Here is a 27,216-nt window from a genome sequence, read left to right as displayed (position 1 = left end):
AAATGCTGAGTCCTGTTCTGAGTCCACTTGTGAGGCTGAAACGGACCGAGTGTAAAAACACCCAAAACCAGCAGGTTATTTTCCTTTACAATTACTGGTGTATTTGTTACAGGGAGAATGAGCTATAAATGCCAACTTATATATATATTAATTGCCACAAGGTTCAGCAACCTGAAATAAAAATAAACTGGTACAACAAAGTGAATATAAGTGAAGATAGACACCAAACGACTTGCAAGACTATAGGAAGATATGCGGTCAAATGTATCAAAGCAATCAATACAGAACTTAGAACAATCTGTATTTTTCAATCAACGCCAGGCAAAACAATGGTAGGAGACGTCTCCAGTGATGACGTTTACTTTCCACCAAATGATGTAAGCCCTTTTAGCGCATCGTCACATACGTACCCTTTCTGTGGGTGGACGGCAATGGCCCTGGGTTGGTCCAGTCCTTCGGAGATGACGACCGAGCGGTACGCGCCATCAAGGCGGGATATTTCTATCAGGTTGAAACCGTGATCCGTCCAATAAAGATTTCCTGTGTGGGAGGAAGCCGCAGCGAGACGTGTAAACGTAATAGTCTCATTGCTCATCTTAATGTTTTTTATGTATTTCTTTTTTAATTGGGTACATTTTTTGTATTGCTATTCTGCTCCATTTACATGGAGATGATGGTAAACTAAAATCGACAATACGTATATATAAACATTTCAAAGGTGACATTTTCTTTAAGGCAGGGCAAAGTGGCAGGGACTCCAGTCCCCTTTGGAAGCTGCGCACAAACCTGATTCGAAGCTTGGCGTCACTTGAGTGTCCCTACCGCGGCATTAATTCAGTCCTGATTCAAAGTCAAGGCTCTTCCCCATCGGCTAAACTCTCGGGAGAGCATTTATATTCTAAAAAGAAGTCGGTGGTCCAAAAGGAGACAAAACACTGTTCTCCCATTCAGCTCATTAACGCTACCTGTTGTTTTCGTCTTTACGGGGTGAAAATGTGAACGGTCTACGAGATTAGTTCTATCAAACGTTTGGTCCAATGAAAGAAGTGGGCGTAATTGAGGAATGGAAAGGACCTGGCTCCACACAGCAGGATGGACAAGCTCGCGTACAACGGGAACGGTAGGTCTGGAGTGTCCAATCACTGAAAACAATTGTCGTCTTGTTTGCCAGCAAGAAGACACGACAATTTACAGAGACGTCCGTGCATGAAAATAACAAATTTAACTACCCAAGAGGAAGTAGCCAAAGTGCTTTCCCTCTTCTTTTTTTTAACCACACAATCCCCCCTCCCCCGCTATCAGTATTTTTTCTGAAAGGTGTTATGTAAGTGTGATGTGGCCTATGGTTTCTTGTCCGAAGAAAGGCATGTGTATTCCAGTTACAAGACAAGCCTTTTCCCTGCTTAGGGTTTGGGGAACCGTTCTGACAACATTATGTTTCCATTTAAAAGTCGCTGTGTGCTCCTTGAAAGCATTCAACCCACAATCATTGTGTCAAACACTCCCTCCTGGTGACGTAGAAGAGGCATTTCACTGAACCAGGTAGAAAAAAGCCATTACTGTCACAAGATAAGGAGCTGTGGGTAGGGGGATTGGCGAGGGGGTCGGGCACAAGACTCAAGCAGCGATCCAATTTTCTATAATTTGCTCCATTTTTCACACCAACTCAATCGAAGATGGCACTGCTGCCATACTGCTATTACCTCCCAGAGCATTACAGTACATCATTAGTAGACTCCATCATCTTCATCTTCATCATCCATGAAATACTATGTGCGTAGTAGACTCCATGAAATACTATGCACGTAGTAGACTCCATGAAATACTATGTGCGTAGTGGACTCCATGAAATACTATGTGCGTAGTAGACTCCATTAAATACCATACGTAGTAGACTCCATGAAATACTATGTGCGTAGTGGACTCCATGAAATACTATGTGCGTAGTAGACTCCATGAAATACTATACGTAGTAGACTCCATGAAATACTATGTGCGTAGTGGACTCCATGAAATACTATGTGCGTAGTAGACTCCATGAAATACTACTACACCATCCAGCGGCTACATGAAATACTATGTTAAGAGTAGACTCCATGAAACACTACTACGCCATCAAGAGACTCCATGAAATACTACTACATTAGTAGACTCCATGAACTACTAACTAACTATACAGATTGCCATGCAACACAGTAGACTCTGTTTCCCAGAGAGCCACGGTAGCTACTGACCGGCAATCCAGTCAACCGCGATGCCCTCCACCCTGCTGATGCCCGTGGTGACGACGTCCTCTCGCCACGTCTGGTCCCGTTTGGCCCGCGAGATCCTGTTCAGCCCCATGTCGGTCCAATACACTGTGTCATTTCCTGTGGAACAGAGGACACACAGCGACGCACAGTGACGCCGAGTGAAACAGGATGATGAATGAGCCGCTGCAAATGTGGCCCTCAAAAAAAAGAAAACACAGCTCATGAAACCGCATTTTACAGCCACACGGATCATTTCACCAAAAGGGGGGGAGATAATATGAAGCATGATGCCGAGAATATCAACACGTTCGCCGCACGGTTCCTTGCTCACGTCGCGCGGCAAGGGGGGGAAAAAGGTAATCGTTGACCAGATTTGATTGAGGAATATATTGCCTTATGCAGAACACGGTGTCTGTAAAGCCGTTACGGCGTCCTCTCTTGATTTTACGGCCCCTTTTTCATAAGCGCGTGAAACAGTGAGTCATTCATTTCTAGTCCGGTCTCTTTCAAGAGCGATCTCGGCGCCTCGCCTGTCAGCCAGGGCCCCCGTGCAGGTTGTTAGGAGGTTAGGCGGCGCTATATGTTTATTTGCACTCTCCTGTTTACGTTGCCTTCACACTCTGTTAACACATATCTCATATGTGACAGCATCCAGCTGGAGGCCTTTCATCTTTTTTTCACGCTCCGACAGGCTGCCTTAATGACATGCAAATGATATGCGTGAGCCATCGGCTGCTTCTGGCTGAGCTTAGCCACTGCATTTGCATCTTCACCTGTACTGAGCAATAACGGGGGGTTGCGTGTGTGTGTGTCGGGGGGGGGGGGGTGAATCGCAGAACCTCATTCTGTACCTCGGTGGTGTCTAATTTTAGCACTCACTCGCGTTACTTCCTCTGAAACCCACGGTCACACTTCAAGATTGCTGTTGACCTTCGGGGTCCCGGCGAGTTTTGCAGGCGCTTGCAGGTGGTTCCTGCCTGAGAGAGGGACTCACAACGATCGCTCTGTGTAAATTGACAGGGCTCTTCACCCGTTCTCCTGCCACCCCGTGACACCTCGCCATCTCAGAGACAAGGGACGCTCATTATCGTACAGTAAGGAACGTGTGGGCAATTGGCGTGTGCGGTGACACGTGTCTGCGCTGTGCACCTTTTCGCTCGCGTGCTCGTTGTGTATTTGTGTGCATGCCTGCACGTCTGTGTTTGTATATTATAGTGTGTACAGCTACTGATTTTCTTCACATAGTGGTTTTTGTTATCATGCATTAGGGGGCAACGCACGGTATTAACACATGGGACGCCACTGGCCCATACTATATTCATAGTCTTCGAAATATATCTACCATATTTATCATTATGAATTATGCAGAAGGAGTCGAGGATATAACAAATGCCGGCACGAGCCATTGGGTTTGTGCATTACAATGTGTATGGCACCTTCATTTGATACAATATCTTGGGAATTGCATTGTGTCAGGGAGGCTTTAGAGGCTACATAGGAAATGGCTGTGTGTTACTCACACTGGGGCTCTGCTTAATGCCACCTTATTAGTCTTTCATCTGCTGTGCTCTATGCAACCCCGTCGACCGACCATTATTCAAGAGGGTTACAGCTGCCCATCTATAACAAAGACCTTGCCCCCCCTCTCTCTCTCTCTCTCGCTCTCTCTCTCGCTCGCTCGCAGCCCCTAGCTTGATTACATGATCGTCATGCATTAGGGGCAACGCACGGTATAACACATGGGACGCCACTGGCCCATACTAATGCACTGCTGGTGTTGCTGTTAAATTAGCTCAGCAAAAAAATGCATATGATACGTTGACATAGATACTGTGGCCTCTAAGTTGTATGTGTGGTAAAACCAGTTAATCTCCACAAACATGGCTATTCCTCACAAACATCCCCTGAGACTGACCGATCCCTGACAGCATCTCAAGCATCTCATCGTTAGGTAATTTCTAAACAATAGCCTCACACGTTAAACATACAGTATTTGCTGCCTACTATCTGTGTGTGCGTGTGTGTGTGTGTGTGTGTGTGTGTGTGTGTGTGTGTGTGTGTGTGTGTGTGTGTGTATGTGTGTTTGTGTGTACCTTTGGGTTGTTTTCAAGCACCATACATTAAGGCTGCATGGACCGTTATATTCAGTGGTCACACGCCAAGAGAGATACAATTAATGACAATTCATTTTAATATCAATTATATTAATTAATCTACAATTATGCCAATTCTATGGTAATTTGATGCCTATGTCTATTTTGTCTCTACATCCCTGCTGTGAAGCACTTTGGGCTGCAATAATTGTGTGAAATGTGCTTGTTTATTACTATTATAATATATTTTATTATTATTATTATTATTATTATTATTATTATTATTATTATTATTATTATTATTATTATTATTATTATTATTATTATTATTATTATTATTATTATTATTATTATTATTATTATTATTATTATTATTATTATTATTATTATTATCATTAACTCATTCAGCGCCATACCCGAGTAAAATCGGGGTATCTCGCCAGCGGTTGAGCGCCATACCCGAGTATAGTCAGGTTTTGGCATTTTTTTATTTTATTTTAATCTAATGTCGTCCGGGCGGAGAATTTAGACCAAGCCAAGTAAATCGCTTCATCCGAGCACTTTGAAACACGTTCAGCACACGAGGCATATCTTGTGCCACTTCATGTCAGGGACACGATCGACATCAATACTGGAAATCTCGATCAGACAATTGGAATATTCTTTTTGGAATAACCCCGATCAAAGGTAAGGGCTATCTGACGTCAATTCCACCTTGATCCTACAATGATTTCATATCGATCCAGCCGATCAACGTATGTAGTATTCAAAACGAATGCCGTTGCTGGCTATCAAAGCATCAAAAAACTACCCCCCCCCATTTCATGCATTCATGATGAAACATAATACCTATTATATATCTTTGATTTGGAAACAGGAGCATGTCCAGGCGAGCAACACGAACGCTTTTAGCTAAATTCACATATCGCTCCATAACGCAGTTACCAGGAATTAGCCAGGATCACTCTGAAACTATATAATATTCACCACGGTATAACACGCAAAAAACAAATTCATGAAAAAAATTATAATTTTTCACATGTTGGATGAGGGATAGTTACTGTCAAATGAAATGAGCCATATAGTATTGTCTCCATAGCTATAATATAGAATATAGATATAGCCCTGCAAACACAGCGACACACAGTGAAAATCCCTATCTTTTAAAGCGTGGCCCAGTACAAGGATGGATAAAACGGCTGGCCGTGAATGAGTTAAGGCACGACATGGAGGCGACAAACCTCCGCAAAGTGCCTTAAAACCGCTTAAGGCGCCACCACAAGTTCACTATTTGTCATTTGCCAACAATATCAAATAAAAGCATTTGCTAATTTTGGGTCAACGTTTTGCACTTTGCCACTGGTGTGTTTTCCTTCTCAGTCTTATTCCGGTTTATCAAGTTGATAAGTCAGTTAATTGTGCTTCACCGCAGTTGATAACGAGTGAAGCTTTGACAGCTGCGCTCTTTGATGTTGCATGCTTATAGGCTGGGATGAATTTAGAACGGTGATTACACTTGAGCTCAACTACGTGTGCATTAGACGGGTTTAATGCAATAACTGCCGGCCAAGAAAGGAGTATTCACCCGGACCGTGGTATAAATGACGGGATGGTTTGTGTGTATCTGTATGTATGTTGCCAACTCTGGCTTGTCTCCAAGCCATATATTATAGAGCTGCACTGATGGAGATATTCAATGGTCACAAATCCTGAGAGTGGTACAGTACTGTACAGTATGTGTTTTTTAGAAGATTTAATTCAGACCTAATGCTAATGACTAAGATCAACACAAGGCTGGTCAATTATGTTGCCATTTTCCTCGTACTAATGCACAACATTATGTCAGATGCTCTGGGCAGATGCAGACTGGTTACCATAGGGTCGCAGGTTTGATCCCTGAGCCGGTAGCAGGAATCTGGGTGGGGGAAATTAGTAACGTAAGGTTATGTATATGTGACAGATGCGTCTGTGCGCCGCACCCGCACATATTAACTAGTTCCCTCACCCTTATCATTTGTTTGGTTGCTTCAACTCTACAGCCAGCCGTCCTAACTCTGGGCAAACAGAGCAATTGCAACTGGTCCACCCTAAATAGCCGGATGGGGGTGGTGGACCAAACCATGTCACAGGAGATGTCGGGGGGGGGGGTCCTTGTATTGTGATTTAGTTTATTATATATATTTTCCTTATTACTTAAGATTATTGGTTGTTTAGTTCGGTAGATATGTTATATGTTTGTTTATTGTTTATGTGATTAATGTGCATTTTTAAGATAGTAGAGTCAAATATTAATTAATCAATTAGCCTGCCTATGTTTATGTGTCTGGCCAGGACCTATATATAGTTTGAGTTCTCTTTTGTGTGTAGTTTTCCGTTCTGTTCAGGTCTGTTTTTGTCCTGCTATATTATTTTGACCATTTATGTTATATTTAAATGATGTTTTTGAAATGGGTAAAATAAAACCCTTATTTTTTGACAAAACCACTGTGTCCTCCTTGTCTGGCTGCTTGGTCCCTTACAGTATATAACCAAGTTCTATGAATTCTGGTGACGCTCAGCGTCAGTCTGCACTGACTTCACTTCGTGCATGTGCACTGAATAAAAAATTCCACAATGTACCTTTACATCCCAACATTCGTCTGGCCACACCCCTATCCGCTTACCTTCATAAGCAGGTGTGTGGTCACCTACTCGCCTCCTTCCCAAACTTTCACCACAAGGTGAGATCAAGGGCCGCAGTGGCGTCCTGATGCTGAGCGTCACCAGAATTCATAGAACTTGGTTATATACATAACCTTACGTTCTATTTCATTCTGGCTCCGCTCAGCGTCAGTCTGCACAAGAGGAGCTGAGCGGAAGCCAGAAGCTCGACAAATGTACCCCGCTGAGGCCCCCCACAACCATCAGACCTGGGAGGACCGAGCCCCCCGACCCTCCCTAATGGAGGATACCCTCCCTATTGGAGGACGGGAGGGAGACGGATCCGACCGTGCGAAGAGGAACTCAAGCAACTCAACACACAGGGTGAGCAGATCGTGGCTTGACCCCACGACTACGCACACGCACAACCCGCATGCCACCAGGGAACGAACGGAAGGAACAACCCTTGTTACTGCCCCCAAAATCACGGGGTCAAGAGCAAACTCAACCCCGTGGCAAGGGCGTAGCAGCGGAGCGCGAAGGAAGACCCAGACCCACTGAAGGGACTGGATCCCCTGGAAAAAGGGGGGCCCGGAGAGGTCAATGACGCCAGGCACCAAGACCCCACCAGGCGGTCACTTAGTGACACCGCCCCCCACATCGCCAGCGTATTCGGACAGGGCCCCTCCAAGAGCGGGCCCTTTCCCCCCATTAGTACACTGCCTGGCACACTGACCCTGCAACACAGGCAGTCAGCATGGCCGTAAAGCTTTCAAAAGTTAACCAACGGAAGCAGGCAGCGCACCGGGGAACCAGGCAGCAGGCTGTAGACCCGAGCCTGGAGCACTGCGGACGAGACAGGCGCCAAAGGGATCAACTGAAAACAGCCCCCCTGGCGGAAGGGGCGTATGCTGGCGTTGTTGCGCACCATGACAAAGCCTCCATCAAAACCCCCCACCCAGAGGGGTCGAGGCAGAGAAGGCTGACACGATTGGCAGACGTCATGAACGTGCAGGGGCACACTCAACCGGGTAACCCGGGAGTTGACTCTGCTCCAACACACCAGGGAATCAACCACCCTCTTGGTACCACATACGGTGGTTGTTCCTATAACCCCTCAAGAAAAAAGGGTTATCCCAGGCCTACGGTTTCAACGAAACATTACTTCGGACCGGGCCCTACGGCTCGGGAAGCACACAGGGTTACCAGAGGAGGTCCAGAAGACCACCCCAACAGCCCCCTCTTTGCCATGCGTGAGAGAGGAGCGAAAGAAAGGAGAACCAGCCCCTTATAATAGTGCCAGGTACAACATGTACCCAACAAAGGGTCTCCATAACGCCTAACCCTGTGACACCCGGGCCGACCCGGCATTTTTACCCCCGAAAAAAGCACAAGTCCCTCAGGGTACCAGAACAGCAGATCCGCATCCCCGGTGGACAACGGGTTAACTGACCTCGACCAGCGCGACCAGAACCAGTCCCTTGCCCTAACCACGCCAACATGCCCACTCCAGGAGAGGGGGCAGGTATGCGTGTTGATCTAAAACATGAAAAGAGGGCGCCACCCAGACGGTCCTATTTATACCTCGCTCAGTGGCCCACCCCAAGGGCGTGAGACCCCTCTACCTATGTTCTGATCTATTCCGTTAACATCCCCCAGATATGAACGAGAATCCGTGGAGACCCAGTAACAGGCTCTCGGAAGAGGAAAAAATCCCCCATCCCAGTTGCCCTATAAAAACGCTGTTTTAATAACAAGCAACCAAGGCGTACTAGCCTCCTGCATGATTCTTAACAGAAACACCCCGAGCCAGCACTATGTATGCGTCGGGACCCAAAACATATCAATGGACAGTCTAACCAGACCCCACATTGATCCTTCAAGGCACCTGGGAGAACGACAAGAAGGTTGTCGTGCTTCATATTCTCCACTCTTTTTTATTAAAAAAGAAAGAAACACCGACTGACATGAATCCCACGTGACGCAGCCGAGGGTAATTTTTTTTACATTTTTACATCCCGCCACCCTCACCACAGAGGAGAGACGGAACTCCTCAGAGAGACTTCCCACGTGAGCCATAGATTGAAAAGTCACGGTAAAATTGAGTCATGTGACCAACGACTCAAGTTACACGTATATCGAGCGTAGTAGAACAGTAAGTTCCTACGCTCTGCCCCGACAACTTGACAACAACAGACCCTACATACGGGTCTAAACTCACGGAAGCCGTCGTCCAATAGAAACGTGCCTAGTGACGTTTGCTATGACGGGGGAAACCCAAGACTCAATCGCCTGTGATAGGTGCAGAGTCTGGGAAACCCCCCCCCCCCGTGCCAAGCTGCCTAACAGCTTGACCCTGACCGAATGAAAAGAGAGTCCCAGAAACCCCCTGACCAATCAGAAGAGGGAAGGAAGGGTTTATCCGGTACCCCCTCGCAAGCCCAACCCTCGCATATGACAACAACAACAGCCATATGATACCTTCAAATGCACGCTAGCCACAGACACATCTGTGAACAGGGTTTATAGCAAGGCCAAGTTGTGTGTGTGTGAACCCGACACCCGTATCTATGTTGTAAGACACAGAAAAAAATCTGATAGAGAGAGCGGCCGAGCCGCGGTACGTTTTCATACGACCATTACTGCAAACCAACACAATAGTGTTGCAGCTCAATATCACTGTTTAAGCAACAGAGCACGCAACTAACCTCTACCTTTATGTGGAGATTCAGGTCGAGGCAGAAAAAACGCTTTTTCAACCGAGTGTAGGCTGCAGGCCTTGCTTAAAGGTCAACCTCCACGTTGTATTTTTGTTCAATAAACAATGTGGACTAGGCCAACAGTGGCTTTCATGAAGAAGGGGGAAAAAAGTATTGAAATTGACCCAGTTTTAGTGTTTTTATCAAACATTTTGTCTGCCCAACACAATCACCACGCACGTGCATATTTTAATCAATGGTTTCATAACGTGCGTGTGTAATCGGAATGATCGTCACAACAGGTGCAGGACAACAGGGGGCTCACCAGGGGGCGCTGAGAGTCACACAGCTAGTGGCAGGCAGAGAGCCTTGCTACCATAGATATATGCTTGCTACTACTAGCCGAATGGAAATGTATCTGTTTCACCTCACTATTGCTCCGTGATTATAGCCATCCATCCATCTCTAAAGCTAACCACTATTTGTAAAAGCCACAACCACGTTACCATATTTGTAATAATGTAAATCATTGTGTCGTTGTACACATATTGTGTTTATAACGTTAGTAGATAACATAGCTTAGCTTGGTAGCTATTGTGCTAACAACATATCCCGACACCCGGCTCGCTGGCCGGCATGAACGGCCGACCCAAAATGGTTCTCTCCTCTCTGTACACCCCGACCCGTCCCCACGGGTGCCCTGCCGGGGGGCCATGGACGCGACGGCGGCGGCAGCCGCAGGGCGCCCGAGCCCGCAAAGGCTAGTGTTACACGATAGCTATGAGCTAACTAGCGCTGCGGGCTCCGGCGCCCCGCGGCCGCCGCCGCCGTCGAGTCCACAAGCTCCTCCGCGGGGACGGGGGCACACAAAGAGGAGAGAACCACCCGCAGGGACGGCGGGCTATAGGCTAACGTCAGTGAGTGTAGTGGTCCCGACTGCGTGTAGCAGGGACGGCGGAGATATAGGCTAACTGTGATGCACCGAGTGAGCCACCATTGATCTAGTACTATGACCCGGACGGACATAAGGCATACGTTTCCTGGAGTGACGTCACGGCCGTGCTAGGTGCTAGCGTCTGATAAGCTTTTAGATTCGGCTCATTAATATGCACCTGTTGTCCTGTTGACCTGTTGTGACGTCGGCGTTTGATAAGCTTTTTTGATTCACGCGTGCATGTTATTCGTGCGTGGACCTTTTTAACTCTTTCAGAGTGGCATTTCCGGTGTCAAATGGAAAAAAATAAATAATGAAATTATATACCAATGATGTAAACTACCCATAATTGATCAGTAGGGTTTAACCTAGAGGTTGGGCTTTAAGCTCTAACATGAAAGTAACGTCTAGCCCTCCTATCAAACCCATACTAGCGAAAGATTCACACGTTGCATCCCCATCATATGTTTGGTGAATAAACAAACAGTTTGTTAACAAAAAATACAGTCCCTCTTTAGGAGGGACTCTTTATTTTCCAACAAAATCATAGAGGGGCCGGGAAGGGAACAGGGGGGGACCACAGAGGGAAAAGGTCAATGAATTTAGCGACGCCTGCCACAAGCCGCTCGGGGCTTTCCACCCCGTGGAGCCCCGGAGGGACGTAAACGATTGGCGGCTGGTCTCGACGATCCCTACCGTCACCTCCGGGTGTAGATGGGCCGGCTGCAGTGGCGGAGGCGCCCTCTCTCCTCCTGGCCTTCTTCGCAGAAGGTCCAGCAGTGGCAGTGGTAGCAGCGGCGGCCACGGCGGAGGAACCTCGACGACGCGGCGGCCGTCTGACTCCACCGGCAACATCGGGCGGGGGGAAATGAGGCTGGAGCACGGAGCGCTCCTCCTGCATCTCCCTGCAGGTTGAGGTCATCAGCTGCAGTGCCGACCCGAATAGTCCAGCCTCGGAGAGGGGTGCTGTCAGAAGTGGAGTCCTCTTCTTCTCTGGCACACGCGCCTGCTCCAGTCAAAGGTGGCGCTGGATCAGAGTGGCCAGGGCGCGCACTTTCCCAGCGGCTATAGCCTGCGGCTGAATCAGATGCAGGATGGCTCCTGCTGACTGGGCGAGTTGATCATGCTGTAAATCAGTCAGCTCCGTGCCGCCCGTCAATATCCTGGACATGAATCTCGCCAGCTGCGCGATGTTGGAAGTGGCAGCTAGAGATTGTGTCCCGGAGATAAATGACTGGTCGCTCCAAAACGCCAACCGCCTCGCCGATTTCCCTTGGGGAACCGGCTTCCGTAACGGCTCCCACACCACCTCAGGACAAAGGAGTGCCGCCATCGGCCTATCAAGCCGTGGCACGCCCTCCTTCATGCCGTCTACCAAACCCACCACCCGCGTGACTTGCACGTAGGCAGGAGTAAGGCCCATGATGTGGGAGACCACCTGGCCCTGACGCGTGTATCACTTCCGCAACGGATTTAGTCGGATTTCGGTTTCCGGGTTCGCCTGATTGGCCGCGACAGCAGCGGCAGACTCGGCAGGCTTGCCGCTGCGCCCTGCTGTGGCGAGACGCTGGAGTTCACTTCCCCTTTCACATCGCGCCACGCTTATGCTGTCCAAACAATGTATGCCTTTCAAATGTTAAATGATAAATGATTAAATGATACACACTGAAATCTACGCTCTCTCATCCTGCTTTCCACAACGCGACAATATTATTAAACAGCAGTTCTGTCATTGAAGTGGGAAAAGTGAGCCGTATTGTATATTAGTACATTGCATAGTATATTGTATGGTAACTCAGTTACTTCTATTCTGCATCGAACATTGTACATATGAATAAAATAATTAAACCGTTAAGACCTGTCGCTCTCATACAGCTGGTGACAACTGCCCAACACGCCGGCTTTTTGTTCATTCATTGGAGGAGCTCCCGCATTCAGTTCGATTACAGCTGGTGACTTCATTCATACAGGATGCTACAACGTCCTACAGTACTGTATGTCTACAGACTGTATGCATTAATGTTGCTGAATTAAAGAATGAATAAGTTAAACGTGTCAATTCAGCAGTCAAAGTGTACTGTATAAATCTAACTTCATTAGACGGCCGACGTACGGCTCTCTTGTCCATTAATGGATATATAATGGATATTTAATTTTTCTGGCACCGTGGTGTAATGGTTAGTCCTCATACCTCTCATGCGGACGACCCGCGTTCGAATCCCCCCTTTTTCTAATATTTTTTTTTTTTTGCGATGTAAATGCTTCAATCTGGTGCACTTTGAGAGCTATATAAATAATGACATCCTCAATGCATGTAGATTTATAATATTTTATCTTAAAACTAGGCTACTTTTGCGTATACAGTCATTAATATTATATTCCAAAAAAAATAATATTAGAAACACGGGGTTTCGAACTTGGGTCGTCCGCTTGACAGGAATGAGCACTAACCATTACACCACTGTGCCAGACAAAATATATCCATTATATATCCATCAATGGACAAGAGACCCGTGTTTCTAATTTTTTTTTTTTTATTATTTATAAAATGAAATAAGAGTTCTAAATGGCTAATTTCATGGTACCAAAGCACCTCAAAGGCGCTAAAAACAAGATTACAAACATCACAAAACAAACTGGTCAGACTACTGTTACTGTTAGAGACTGTGCTAGACAGCATAAGCGTGGCGTGATGTGAAAGGGGAAGTGAACTCCAGCGTGGCGCCTCAGCAGGGCGCAGCGGCAAGCCTGCCGAGTCTGCCGCTGCCGCGGGGGCGTGCCACGGCGTGTCACGTGGCCGTCGCGGCCAATCAGGCCAACCCGGAAACCGAAATCCGACTAAATCCGTTGCGGAAGTGATACACGCGGCCCTGACGGACGTAGGCCGCCATTGAAGGGAAAAATGGGTAGACAACGTCCACCCCTCTCACCGGGCGACGTTGCCATAGATGACCTATGAGATCGTCAGGGACAGGAACAGGCAGTGGCTGCGGCAGCGGCACGCCATTTGCGACTGCCGCCGCCGCCATGAGCTCGGGGAACAAAGCATGCAGTTCCCCCTGCATACTTTCCCCCTCCGAGCCCGCGTCCCTCACATGCAGCAGACTACTGGTTAAGGAGCCACATTCTGATGTGGCTGATAGCAGGGCATCCCGCCGCCGAGTCGGAGGTTCTAACCCAACATCTGCGGACGAGGAACCCCAAGGAGACATCTCACCCCCCTCCAGTGTTACCTGGACGGGCGGGAGACATGTCTCCACCGGGCCTTCAAACAAGAACCTGTCCGCCTCTATCATGTAGTCCTCTGTTTCCATCGGCCATGTAGAGACAGACGCATCCTCATCCGGCTCCAGCAACTCACCAAAACCAGGCCGTTCGCGTCTGCAAGCCACCATCTTGCGACGGGAGCGAACTGACGCAAAAAGTTTGCGTCTCAAATCCCCCGCAACCAAAGGCGCCGGCCGCCCAATAGCGGACGACTCCCCGGAAGCAGAGGAACCAGAGCCGGAACCAGGCCATCGAACAGGAGACGGCACTGGTGCACCAGCTCATTGGAGAAGCAAACTACCCATCGGACGCCTACCGGGCGTGGCTGCCGACCACGAGAGAGGCCTCAACCCCGCTCCAAGACGCACGACAGAGGCGGCGATGGAGAACCGCTGGTGAAGAGTGGCGTTGCGAGCGCGACCCTCCGAAGTAGACATTATGACTCTTTTCTTTCGAAATATATGAGAGAAGAAAAAAGCAAGAAAAAATGTAAACACGTCTCAACTTTCTTCAGCTAACAACCTCGTCAAGTGTGGGATCTACCGAAGGCACTTCCTTGTGGTGAAAGTGAAGAAGGAGGCGAGTAGGTGACCGCACACCTGCTTATGAAGGTAAGCGGATATGGGTGTGGCCAGACGAATGTTGGGATGTAAAGGTACATTGTGGAATTTTTTATTCAGTGCACGTGCACGAAGTGAAGTCAGTGCAGACTGACACTGAGTGGAGCCAGAATGAAATAGAACTGCTCTCCCCACTCGCCAGCCTCGAGTGCCACTGATGTTTTCCTCGAGCGAGGCACTTAACCCCCAATCTGCTCCAGTGGGGAGGAGAGGTGGAGAGCGGGTGTGTTTTGAAACATGACAGCTTGTGTCAACTCAGACAATGCTGCTTTAATGAGGGAGACTAATCTACCATTGAAATGTGTGTGTGTGTGTGAGAGAGAGAGAGTGTGTGTGTGCGATCTTAGCAAATACAGCTTTAAGTCTTAACCTCTTAAGCCCGGAGCCCTATTTTCAGAAATTCCGCCTAAAATACATACCTAAAAGTAAATGGAATATTGCTCCAATTCTACAAGGTCCATTTGCATGTTTTTGGTATCTAGGGACATCTATGGACGTCAGTGAATGTATTCCCTTTTTTTTGCATCTTTGACAGTGAATAACACCATGCTAAAAATGACCAGACATGAAAAACTGCCACTGATCTCGTTCAGTTCCTTCTTGAGATCACGTGTAAAAAATCTAAGGAAATGAATAAAGGGAAGATGATTAAACAGAAGGTTTTGTAGAAACAGTACTGAATTCTCCCATCCAGACCAATGCAATTTGAAATATTATTATAGAATATAGAATAGCAGGCTTATAAATGACCTTATTATAGCCAATTCGCACATTTATGGATTGTGCCAAATCTTATCTTTCAAATGCCAGAGTTCAATTTGGATTTAGTATCGCCAGGCATGCATAAGAACAGATAATGCAATCTACTGTATGTACAGTAGGTTTTTTATTCTGGCCAGAGTGACGCCTTTTTGAAACTATTTTCAAATCTAATTGTTGCTACAGTACATGACATGCTAAGAATAGGAAACTAACTGCGCTCAATATATGTCAATAACGTTATGTTTTGTGGTTTATTATCCCGAGTAATAAGATAATAATAAAATATTCATAACAAGCCATTTACTTACATTAGGACTTAGAGGCTTCTGGGTATGGTGTTTCTGAAAAAATGTCAACGCTCATTGAAAGCTGTGGGTGTCCTCTTCAAAATGGCGTAAAGAAAAACTACAATTCCCGACTTCAGATTTCCAAGATGGTGGACTTTCGCGACCAACTCAATAGAAAAACGAAAAGTAAAATCGATCTAATAACACTTGAACCTATTGGTAAACTAACGTATTGATGGTAATATACATTATAACTGCTGTTGTGACATGGTTATGATGTTTATACTTGAATATGTTTGAAAATAAAAACGCTACTTTTGTCAAACAGATTTATGACGCAATGTCATTTGCGGTCCACGGGTGGAAGAGGTTAAGTGATGTTGCGTTTCTTTTTCAAGTGTAGCCAAGAGTAAATACCCTAACCCTATCAAAACATCAGTCAAAGTGTATATTTTCAGCACAGTGTTTGTTTAGCAATGATTTTAAGTGTTATTAGCTAAATATGAGCTTATAAATATCAAATAGGAGACCCAGGGCTTTCGATGGATGTCGTAATTTCATAAAACTACACTACCCAGCTCACACCAGCCTCAGACAAACCTGCAGCCGATTGACGTGAAAAAGAAATATTGACGTGAAAATGTATTAAAAAACTATTAACAACAAAATACTTAAAGGGATAGTTCAGAGTTTTGGACATTAAAGGTCCCCTATCTTATAAATTGCCTTTTCCAGTGGTTTGCATTGTTTTCTAGCAATGTGGGGTTGTACCAACACTGACTAAATGTGAAATTATCATTCAGTCCCATTCCTCCAGTTCAGATGAGACAAGATCCTCCCCCTCTAAACCAAGCCATTTGAATTTACGCAGATCTGTGACGTGTACGAATTCTGATCAGCCACTGCCCGCCCACAATCAACTGTGATACGTTTATATGAGCAGCGAGTGGAAATAATGCGGAAGCAGTTATTTAGCAGAGACCTTCAGCTGTTCACACACACACACACACACACACACACACACACACACACACACACACACACACACACACACACACACACACACACACACACACACACACACACACACACACACACACACACACACACACACACACACACACACACCGTGATTCACACAGAGAACTAGATAAAACGGGTGGGAGGTAATGGGACTGGGGGGAGCTCTCTCTCTCTCGCTCTCTCTCGTATCAGCACTCGCTGTATCACCGTCAACCGCTAGATAATTGCATAAAGATACTGGCTACAGTACAGTGCTCAGGTACACATCAAAGCAGCAAGTAACGGTACGAATCCAGGGGTTTCCTGTAGCCAGATTGGTTGCAGTTTATCACCCTGCTTGTTTCAGGGTGGTGTCAGAGATGTCTGAGGAAGAAGTGCCAGACAGTTGGATTGGTGGATCGTTTTTGTCATTGTCATTAACAGTTCAACAGCCAATCGCAATTAAAGGAACACTCCAACATTTTGGGAAATTAGCTTATTTGCCATCTACCCTGGAGTTAGACAAGAAGATGCATACCTTTTTCTTCTCTGTGCATGCAGTAGGAGTTGGAAGACGTTGGGAACTAGGCTTGGAGGAACCTACTTCCAGTGACTGACGCTAAGCTAGGCTAACGGTGCGCATCTTCCTACTCCTACTGCATGCACAGAGAAGAAAAAGGTATGTATCTTAACACTCCAACATTTTGGGAACCCTGGAGTTAGACAAGAAGATGCATACCCTTTTCTTCTCTGTGCATGGTATGGAAACAGCACGGCACAGGACAAGAAGGCCCTACAGAGAGTGGTGCGCTCAGCCGAGAGTACCACGGGTATTGCACTACCACCCCTGCAGGTCCTATACAACAAGAGGTGCAAATCCAGAGCCTGCAGGATAATGAAAGACCCTCACCACCCCAACAACAGCCTGTTCATGCTGCTGCGGTCAGGCAAACGCCTGCGAACACCAGCAGCTAGGACAGAGAGACTTCGGCTCAGCTTCTTCCCCCAGGCCATCAGAGTCTTGAACACTGAACTCTCCACACACAAGCACACATGAGCACACACACAACACACACACTGTACACGCTCACACACTAGCAGCCACTTTAACATGAGTACACACACACTGATGCTGCACATGCTCACACTTATGGTCACTTTACAAAAGGAAAGGTCACTTTAAGAATAGTATAACTTGAGATTGTATAATATAGCATTGTATAACAGTGTACATAAAGACCCAGTGCCTCATCCGTAGCTAACAGTGTATTGCACTACCACAGGACCTAGCATGTCCTACCATGCTCTGTAAATAACTCATGTACATATACCGATATGCCCTACTTTGTTACTTGTTTTATTGCACAATGTCGTTCTATTGGATTCTTATTATATATTACTATTGTATTATGCACATTGTTGCGGGCAAGACCCCCCGCATTTCATTGTATACTTGTATGCCGTGACAAATAAAACTCTTGACTTGACTTGACTGCATGCAGTAGGAGTAGGAAGACATTGGAAACTAGGCTAATGGAGGAACCTATTTCCAGTGACTGACGCTAAGCTAGGCTAACAGTGCGCGTCTTCCTACTCCTACCGCATGCACAGAGAAGAATTTTTTTTTTATCTTCTTGTCTAACTCCAGGGTAGATGGCAAATAAGCTAATTTCCCAAAATGTTGGAGTGTTCCTTTAACAACGTCATCTTGGCTGTTGTTGCTTTTATACAACAGGAACTACACCATCAGTATTGCTGTATATAGTATCTCAAGAGAGTTCCATCCACCCTCATGTGCATATTGTAGGCCTACTGTACCTGCATGGAAGTCAACGCCCACGGCAAACAGCGTTCCTGTGATGGGCATCAGGGCTTCGATGTTGTCGTTTGGGTCGAGAGCGATTCCTCGGATGCCTTCGTGGATGGAGTACATTAGAAACGAGTCGACACCTACAGAGCGACAGAGTAGTCCATCATTACCACAAACTGCAGCGGAGGAATATATCAGCAATATAAATGCACTTTCGTCTGTGTTATGTCTGTGGATTAACTGTGTATACTGAGACGCGAGGATCTCAGAGAATTCAATTTTCTTTGTAAGAGTGTTTCCCTGTGCATTGATTTATTTATGGCCGTCCACAACAGTATCAGACAGGACAAACACACTATCGGACATGCGCACCACAAATGGATTTTGCAAAGTGATACAGTATTATCAGCGTTGCTTGTGTTGAATGTACATTATTTGCAGTTACGTACGTGTGATGTGCACCCCAGCCAGCCAAATAACTACCTTTTTCTTCTTTGGGGGAGAGTACAATATTATGATCCACTGACATTGACTTAGTATAAGCCTGTTCTGTTGTCACAACACTTCACTTGCCTTATTGTTTGTTGCTGGGCTGCTAAATAATATCTGACTACTTAGATTCAGATTAATTTATTTAGCCATTTGTGTAAACACATAGGTAATTGTTGCGGCATTACAGTGTATGCATTTTTCCTTTTTTCCCCCACAATAACAATAACAACAGACACAGGACAAAAACAGTGCAGTGGAGGATTAATAATTTATATAAATATAAATAAATATATATATATATAAAGTGTAATGTGTAAAGTGTGGGGGGGGGGGGGGGGGGCTGAGTCATTTATCAGACTGGCGGCTGAGGGGGAAAAGCTCAGAGCTCAGTCTGAGTCGGGCTTTCACAGCCTTTGGTATCTGTGACTATACTGTGGGGGGGTCTCTTTTCTTGGCTGTCTCATTAACACTATGGCGACCGGCGGGGCCTATGGATTTAGGCCTCAGAGGACAGCGGATTGTAAACAAACCAATGTACTTTCCATGAGCTTTATATATCATTTATAGTATTGCTATCTGTCCATTCTCATTGTCACTTGAGTGCATAAACCGTGCCTTCATAATGGCTTAAAGAAAATAAAAATCCATCGGTTGGTTGTCATTTTATAGCGTCGTGAACAGGGGCGGGGCTAGGGGGTGGCTACAAAAACTTAATTCTTCCACCTTAGAAACATAGCTAAAGTACGGCCATTTATAAATCAAAAGGACCCTGAAAACCAGATCACTGCCTTTATCTCAAGCCAACTCGACTACTGTAATGCACTCCTTACTGGCCTCCCGAAAAAATACGATGATAACTATTTTATTGCAATGCACTATTGCATTATTTTATTCTATTTTACTAACTATTTTATTGCACTGCACTATTTTACTTTGTATCAGTGAATCATAGACGCCTGGCCATAAGAGCATTCGGAGCATCTCTGCTCTCCCACTATTGAACTTGGGGGAGCAAAGGTATGCTCTTGCTCCACCACTTTTTGATCATATGAAAAATATGATATACCCCCCCCCCAATATATAAATCTAACCATAACTACGTTATGGTTAACTGAGTTTTATAGTGAAAAGAGCAGCTTTATTGGTCAAGATTGAAGGCTCTATATTGCAGGAAATTGCACGTACAGGTTCATTAAATTCAAAAAAAATCTGCCGTGGAGGGGGTCGTGCCTGACCCCTACAAACCACCCCTTGCCTGCCCAAAAATAATAATAATAAAAAATAAAAAAGTGCCCTATCTGGGCTAAGCCCCGGATCTCCTACAATCCTACATCCGCCCCTGGTCGTGAATATAAGGTTTATCCCACTTTTCGTCTCGTCTTTTTTCCCGGGAGCTAGATAATAGGCTAAACGTTGGCGCCGTTATATCAAACGCCATTTCTGCTGTATATATACGAATGAAATAAAACAAACTGCGTAGCATCCGGACTATTACAGAGCATCTATGGATTAAATGGGGGCGGCGGGGAACGCCGATTACTATTATTGATCTGCAATACAGTGTGCGTTCAATATAGCATTTTCATTGACCAATCACGTTACGTTATAAAACAATGTCCAATCCAGCTGTAATTTGGGGTAATATTATCCTACCATCAGGCCATGTGATCGCCGGCAGCATTTCCTCATCACTCATCGGATTCTGGTAGATCGATATGCACATTGGCTAATCATAAATCCCATTATTCCACGCTGAAAAAAACGTTCGCCAAGCTGATCCAAGATGGAGGATGTTCGGCTGGGATCAAGGAACTATGATCCGCCCACAGAACTGTACTTTAAAAAAAAAAAATTATTCACAATGATACTGCAGTGGAGCGATGGCACCCCTAAGCGGGTTTGGCCGGTACTGCATGTTTCGAAAATCAAATATCTGAAAAGATGCTGGTAGTGGATCGGGTACCTAAGAAGCGCTATAAATATGGAATAAAACAATAACAACTCGTCACGTATATACTCGTGGCTCTGGTCCACATTGCACTTTTTCAAAACACATACAGTATATATACGTGGACGGACGGCATAGTGTTAACTGCTGTTGTATGTGGTTATTTCTTGTGTGTCTTTTACCATTTACTGCAAACATAATGTCCTCTGGGGAGTAATACATATTTGACTTGATATACCTAAGGGCCAGTGGGAAACACCTGCAGGCTGGGCCATATCAAAGACATAATCCAGCTTTAAAGGTCCCCTGTCTTATAAATGGCCTTTTCCAGTGTTTAGCATTGTTTTCTAGCAATGGGGTTTTATCAATGGGGTCTGTCTCTAATTCTCATTTTGGCGGATTGCTCCAATTCAGTTGAGACAATATCCTCCCCCAGTGAACTAAGCCATTCTGATTTGACTCACTATCCTACGTAGCAAGGAGCTGATCTGCATAACTAACGGCCCCTCTATGGTTGTAGCGCAACCATTCGCTCAACAATAGAGCGAGCGGAAATACCGACACTTCCTCAAACGGGTTGACGCGACGCGGGTGCCGACAGAGAGGCAGAGAACGAGCGAGCGAGAGAGAGGGAGAGAGATAGAGAGACAGAGAGGGAGAGATATAGAGGGACAGGAGCGCCACACACACACTCACACACACTCCCGACCGCACGCGTGGGGCAGGAGCTTCTCTCGGGGAAACACACACGCAGTCGGGAGCACTCGCATATCACTGTCAACCTGCTGCAAAATATCATTGCGCACGCTGCACGCGTGCACCCGTATTCCGATCCGTGCAATACTATTCACAGGGGTATATATTGTCATTTGAAACAAGTTACCAAAGCATTGTCCCGTGGGATTATGCCCCCCTGCGGCGAAATGTATTAGTATCCCCCTCAATCTCTCTATGTCTCTCTCTGTCTGCCAGTGCAGACTGTGGGTGACTGTCACTCAAAGCACTTATGGGCGGAGCCCAGCCCAAAACAGCTTGAAATCTTGAAGTGGAAAAATGCTGCTTTAGAGTACTTGATTAGAAATACAAAACAATGCATTATTTTTGTAACCTTACAGATGTGTACCATAGACTCACAGCAATTGTGTAATATTGCCCAAATAGTGAAAGGAATAGCAAGACACGGGACCTTTAAATAATCCAATTCATGGTAAAGTCTGACATCAAAACTCAATAATAATGTGTTTTTTTTTGTTTGTTCTTGATTTATTGTGATGTTTCTTCTTGACTTGTTTAAAGAAGAGTTGTCCAGCCCATGGGGACATTAACCTGTGATTGCGGACTTTACAAATACATTTGATTTGATTTAATAATTCCTCAAATATTTAGAGATGTCTTACCTTTTCCCAACATGTCTAGTAATATTTTCTCATCTTTAGGTTAGAAAATAGAATGATGTACAATCATATCACATCATGATTTCATGACATAACAATCCCACTAAAAGACAATAAACAGTAAAGTGTTTGTATTGCCTAGCTATACAGACACATAAAAGCCTCAATTCACACACTATTGTCATAATTGTATCAAGGTTCCTAAACATTTTCCATATTCCAAAAGACATTCATATCTTTACTGGATTTGAAGACCTTGGTCGATGTTAAGTGTGGCATGTATCTATATTGGCTGTCAAATAGGCCATAGTTGAAGATTACTCTTCAGAAAAAAAGTTAACTATCTCATATCACTCTATTTTTGCATTCTCCATAATGATAAATAACTCAACATGTAAAATGACAGTGCGGTGCACCTGTGTGTATCAGGACTGGACAGCAATATTTTCCCACTTTTTCAGAATCACCAAGAACTACCAAGATTTTCAAGACATGGAAATGATCATTTAACACCAGCTGTCCCTCATTATAATTAGTCTCTCCCAGAGTTATTTTTATTTGTATTTATTTTATTTATTAGTCACAGTTTTGTTTGGTTGTAGTAGTTATCAACACCCCGATGAAGGCCCTGTGTAGGCCGAAACATGTCGGTTTATTTTAAATTCTCTAAATAATGTGAGCCATAAAATAAAGGCATTTTAAAACTTGTAGAGCTGCCTTGGATTTCAACTTTTTTTATAACTATATGGAAATGATCAAGTTCAATTGCCATGCTTTCCCAGACCTCCTAGACGTGTGGGGCGTAGAAACCCTGTTGCAATGTGTTTACAAAAAAATATATAAATACATTAAAAAGGAAAAATGCTGAAATGGTAGAGGCGAGGCGAGGAAAAACAACATGTTGTCTGACTTTGAGATAAGAGAAAGGCGACCTTACCCTCGCAGGACATGCGGTCTGCGCGCAGGTTGTAGCCCACGGTGCAGGAGCAACTGCGGGTGTTCTCGGAGGTGGGAAAACACAGCTGGGAGCAGCCCCCGTTGTTTAGCTGGCACTGGTTCCTACCTATCACACAAGATAAGCTGTGTTAGTGTGTGTGTGTGTGTGTGTGTGTGTGTGTGTGTGTGTGTGTGTGTGTGTGTGTGTGTGTGTGTGTGTGTGTGTGTGTGTGTGTGTCTGTCTGTCTGTCTGTCTGTCTGTCTGTCTGTCTGTCTGTCTGTCTGTCTGTCTGTCTGTCTGTCTGTCTGTCTGTCTGTCTGTCTGTCTGTCTGTCTGTCTGTCTGTCTGTATGTATGTATGTCTGTCTGTGTGTGTGTGTGTGTGTGTGTGTGTGTGTGTCTGTCTGTCTGTGTGTGTGTGTGTGTGTGTGTGTGTGTGTGTCTGTCTGTCTGTCTGTCTGTCTGTCTGTCTGTCTGTCTGTTTGTCTGTCTGTCTGTCTGTCTGTCTGTCTGTCTGTCTGTCTGTGTGTGTGTCTGTGTCTGTCTGTCTGTCTGTCTGTCTGTCTGTCTGTCTGTCTGTCTGTCTGTCTGTCTGTCTGTCTGTCTGTCTGTCTGTCTGTGTGTGTGTGTGTGTGTGTGTGTGTGTGTGTGTGTGTGTGTCTGTGTATGGGGGGGGTTAATCGATAGAACGAGGTAAAGGAAGGGCTGTCTGAACAAAGGGAGGAGGAGGAAGAAAGGGAGGGAGGGAGGGAGGGAGGGAGGGAGGGAGGGAGGGAGGGAGGGAGGGAGGGAGGGAGGGCAGAGAGAGGAGTGGTTGGGGTGGAGTAGGTGTGGTGTTGTGAACCAATCACTGTATCCTTACTGCAGTGGAGAGAGGGGGGGGAGAGAGAGAGATAGAGCGAGAAGATAGATGATGGGAAGGAGGATGTAGAGAGAGATGGAGGAAAGGAGGATAGAGAGAGAGAGGAGGAGATATGGAGGGAAGGAGGATGGAGAGAGATGGGGGGAAAGATGATGGAGAGAGAGAGAGAAGAGGAGAGATGGGAGGGAAGGAGGATGGAGAGAGATGGGGGGAAAAAGGATGGAGAGAGAGATGGAGGGAAGGAGGATGGAGAGAGAAGAGGAGATATTGAGGGAAGGAGGATGGAGAGAGAGAAGAGGAGAGATGGAGGGAAGGAGGATGGAGAGAGGGTGGAAGAGGAGAGATGGAGGGAAGGATGTTGGAGAGAGAGAAGATGAGAGATAGAGGGAAGGATGATGGAGAGAGAAGAGGAAAGATGGAGGGAATGATAATGGAGAGAGAAGAGGGGTTATGGAGGGAAGGATAATGGAGAGAGAAGAGGGGTTATGGAGGGAATGATAATGGAGAGAGAAGAGGGGTTATGGAGGGAAGGATAATGGAGAGAGAAGGGGGGTTATGGAGGGAAGGATAATGGAGAGAGAAGAGGGGTTATGGAGGGAAGGATAATGGAGAGAGAGAATAGGGGAGATGGAGGGAAGGATGATGGAGAGAGAGAAGATGAGAGATAGAGGGAAGGATGATGGCGAGAGAAGAGGAGAGATGGAGGGAAGGATAATGGAGAGAGAATAGGGGAGATGGAGGGAAGGATGATGGAGAGAGAGAAGATGAGAGATAGAGGGAAGGATGATGGAGAGAGAAGAGGAGAGATGGAGGGAAGGATAATGGAGAGAGAAGAGGGGTTATGGAGGGAAGGATAATGGAGAGAGAAGAGGGGTTATGGAGGGAAGGATAGTGGAGAGAGAGAATATGGGAGATGGAGGGAAGGATGATGGAGAGAGAGGGAATAGGAGAGATGGAGGGAAGGATAATGGAGAGAGAAGAGGGGAGATGGAGGGAAGGATAATGGAGAGAGAAGAGGGGGTTATGGAGGGAAGGATAATGGAGAGAGAGAATATGGGAGATGGAGGGAAGGATGATGGGAGAGAGAGGGAATAGGAGAGATGGAGGGAAGGATGATGGAGAGAGAGAAGAGGGGGAAGGAGGCTGGAGAGAGAGATGGAGGGAAGGATGATGGAGAGAGAGAAGAGGAGAGATGGAGTGATTGTGTAGCATTGGGAAAGCAAGAAAGAGTGGAGCACAATTGTGAAAAGCGCGGATGACAAAACAATGGGGAGAAGGGGAGGAGGAGAAGAAGAGAGGAGCTAGAGAATACAGACAGAGAGAGGGAGGGACAGGGGAGGAGGAGAAGAGAGGAGCTGGAGAATACAGACAGAGAGAGGGAGGGACAGGGGAGGAGGAGAAGAGAGGAGCTGGAGAATACAGACAGAGAGAGTGAGGGACAGGGGAGGAGGAGAAGAGAGGAGCTGGAGAATACAGACAGAGAGAGGGAGGGACAGGGGAGGGTGAAGCAGGAGATGAAAGATAAGATGAATAAAGGGAAAGAGAAGAGAAAAGGGAGAATAAATAGAATGGTTATATATATAGAAGAATAAATAGAATGAGAGAATGGGCTAGAGAGAGAGAGAGGTGTGTTTGTGTGTGTGTGTGTGTGTGTGTGTGTGTGTGTGTGTGTGTGTGTGTGTGTGTGTGTGTGTGTGTGTGTGTGTGTGTGTGTGTGTGTGGTGTGTGTGTGTGTGTGTGTGTCTGCTGAGGGGTGTTCATTTACGTGTGTATTACAAAGATTGAGAGAGACTGAAAGGGAGAAAGAACAAGGTAGAGAGCATGAGAGAGAGACACAGACAAACAGAGACAGACACAGAAAGAGAGAGAGAGACAGACAGACAGACAGACAGACAGACAGACAGACAGACAGACAGACAGACAGACAGACAGACAGACAGACAGACAGACAGACAGACAGACAGACAGAGAGAGAGAGAGAGAGAGAGAGAGAGAGAGACAGACAGACAGACAGACAGACAGACAGACAGACAGACAGACAGACAGACAGACAGAGAGAGAGAGAGAGAGAGAGAGAGAGAGAGAGAGAGAGAGAGAGAGAGTAATAGTGCTGCTCTCAGCAGTATGGGGAATCTCTCAGCCATGACTGTGACTCCAGCTCTCTAACACACACCATCAATCACACAGGCTGCCGCAGTACTGATACACACACACACACACACACACACACACACACACACACACACACACACACACACACACACACACACACACACACACATATAGGGCTGCCTGGCAAGGCTAGTGTCACACACATGTAGAGATGCACACTTGGACATGGATGATTACACCGTTAGGTATCCACACAGCAGCTGGAGATACTTCACACATACACACCAACAATAATCACGTACAATACATACAATGGCTATGTTTACACATACGCACGCACGCACGCACACACACACACACACACACACACACACACACACACACACACACACACACACACAGACACACAAACCCCTGCTTCCACAGATCATCCCCAGTGACTGTTGTCCTGCCTTATCTCTTCTCTCTTCTATTATTAATCATGCCTCTCTCTCTCTCTCTCTCTCTCTCTCTCTCTCTCTCTCTCTCTCTCATTCTGTCTCTCTCCAACTCTATCTCTCCCACTTTCTCTCTCTCTCCAACTCTCTCCAACTCTCTATCTCTCCCTCTCTCTATCGCTCTTTCTCTCTCTCTCTTTCCAACTCTCTCTTCTCTTATCTGTACACACACAAGGCCAGTTCACTCTCTCTCTCTCTCTCTCTCTCTCTCTCTCTCTCTCTCTCTCTCTCTCTCTCTCTCTCTCTCTCTCTCTCTCTCTCTCTCTCTCATGGATGTGGGAGTACTCACACAAACTCATACACAAATACGCAAGCAAACACACGCTCTCTTACACACAGATATACACACAGATACACAAGCAGGCACTCAGGATACTTTGCACACACACACACACACACACACACACACACACACACACACACACACACACACACACACACACACACACACACACACACACACACACACCTATCATCCCCTGCATGTGTATTAGCAGTGGAGATGGTCTGTCAGTAGTCAGATATGTATTGCGTGGTTCTGCTATCACCCCTGTTCATACAACAGTATCACTCTGGAAACGAGATACTGTTCCAACTGGTTTCATCCTG

The 27,216-nt window shown here is 46.0% G+C and overlaps 1 protein-coding gene across 1 annotated transcript in view; it reads right to left on the bottom strand.

The window, feature by feature from the left end:
* lrp1bb (low density lipoprotein receptor-related protein 1Bb) overlaps nt 1-27,216 on the bottom strand; it is a gene marked incomplete at its 5' end in the record, with an annotated part of 1,188,884 nt that overhangs the window by 339,237 nt on the left and 822,431 nt on the right. The window contains 4 exon segments of the mRNA XM_084314368.1: nt 411-540; nt 2,235-2,369; nt 18,375-18,506; nt 23,138-23,263. Coding sequence (XP_084170494.1) covers nt 411-540; nt 2,235-2,369; nt 18,375-18,506; nt 23,138-23,263 — 523 coding nt within the window.

The sequence above is a fragment of the Notolepis coatsorum genome (genome assembly GCF_963971535.1).
Source record: "Notolepis coatsorum genome assembly, chromosome: 5".
Classification (NCBI taxonomy): domain Eukaryota; kingdom Metazoa; phylum Chordata; class Actinopteri; order Aulopiformes; family Paralepididae; genus Notolepis; species Notolepis coatsorum.
This window is presented reverse-complemented; position numbering and strand designations above follow the sequence as displayed.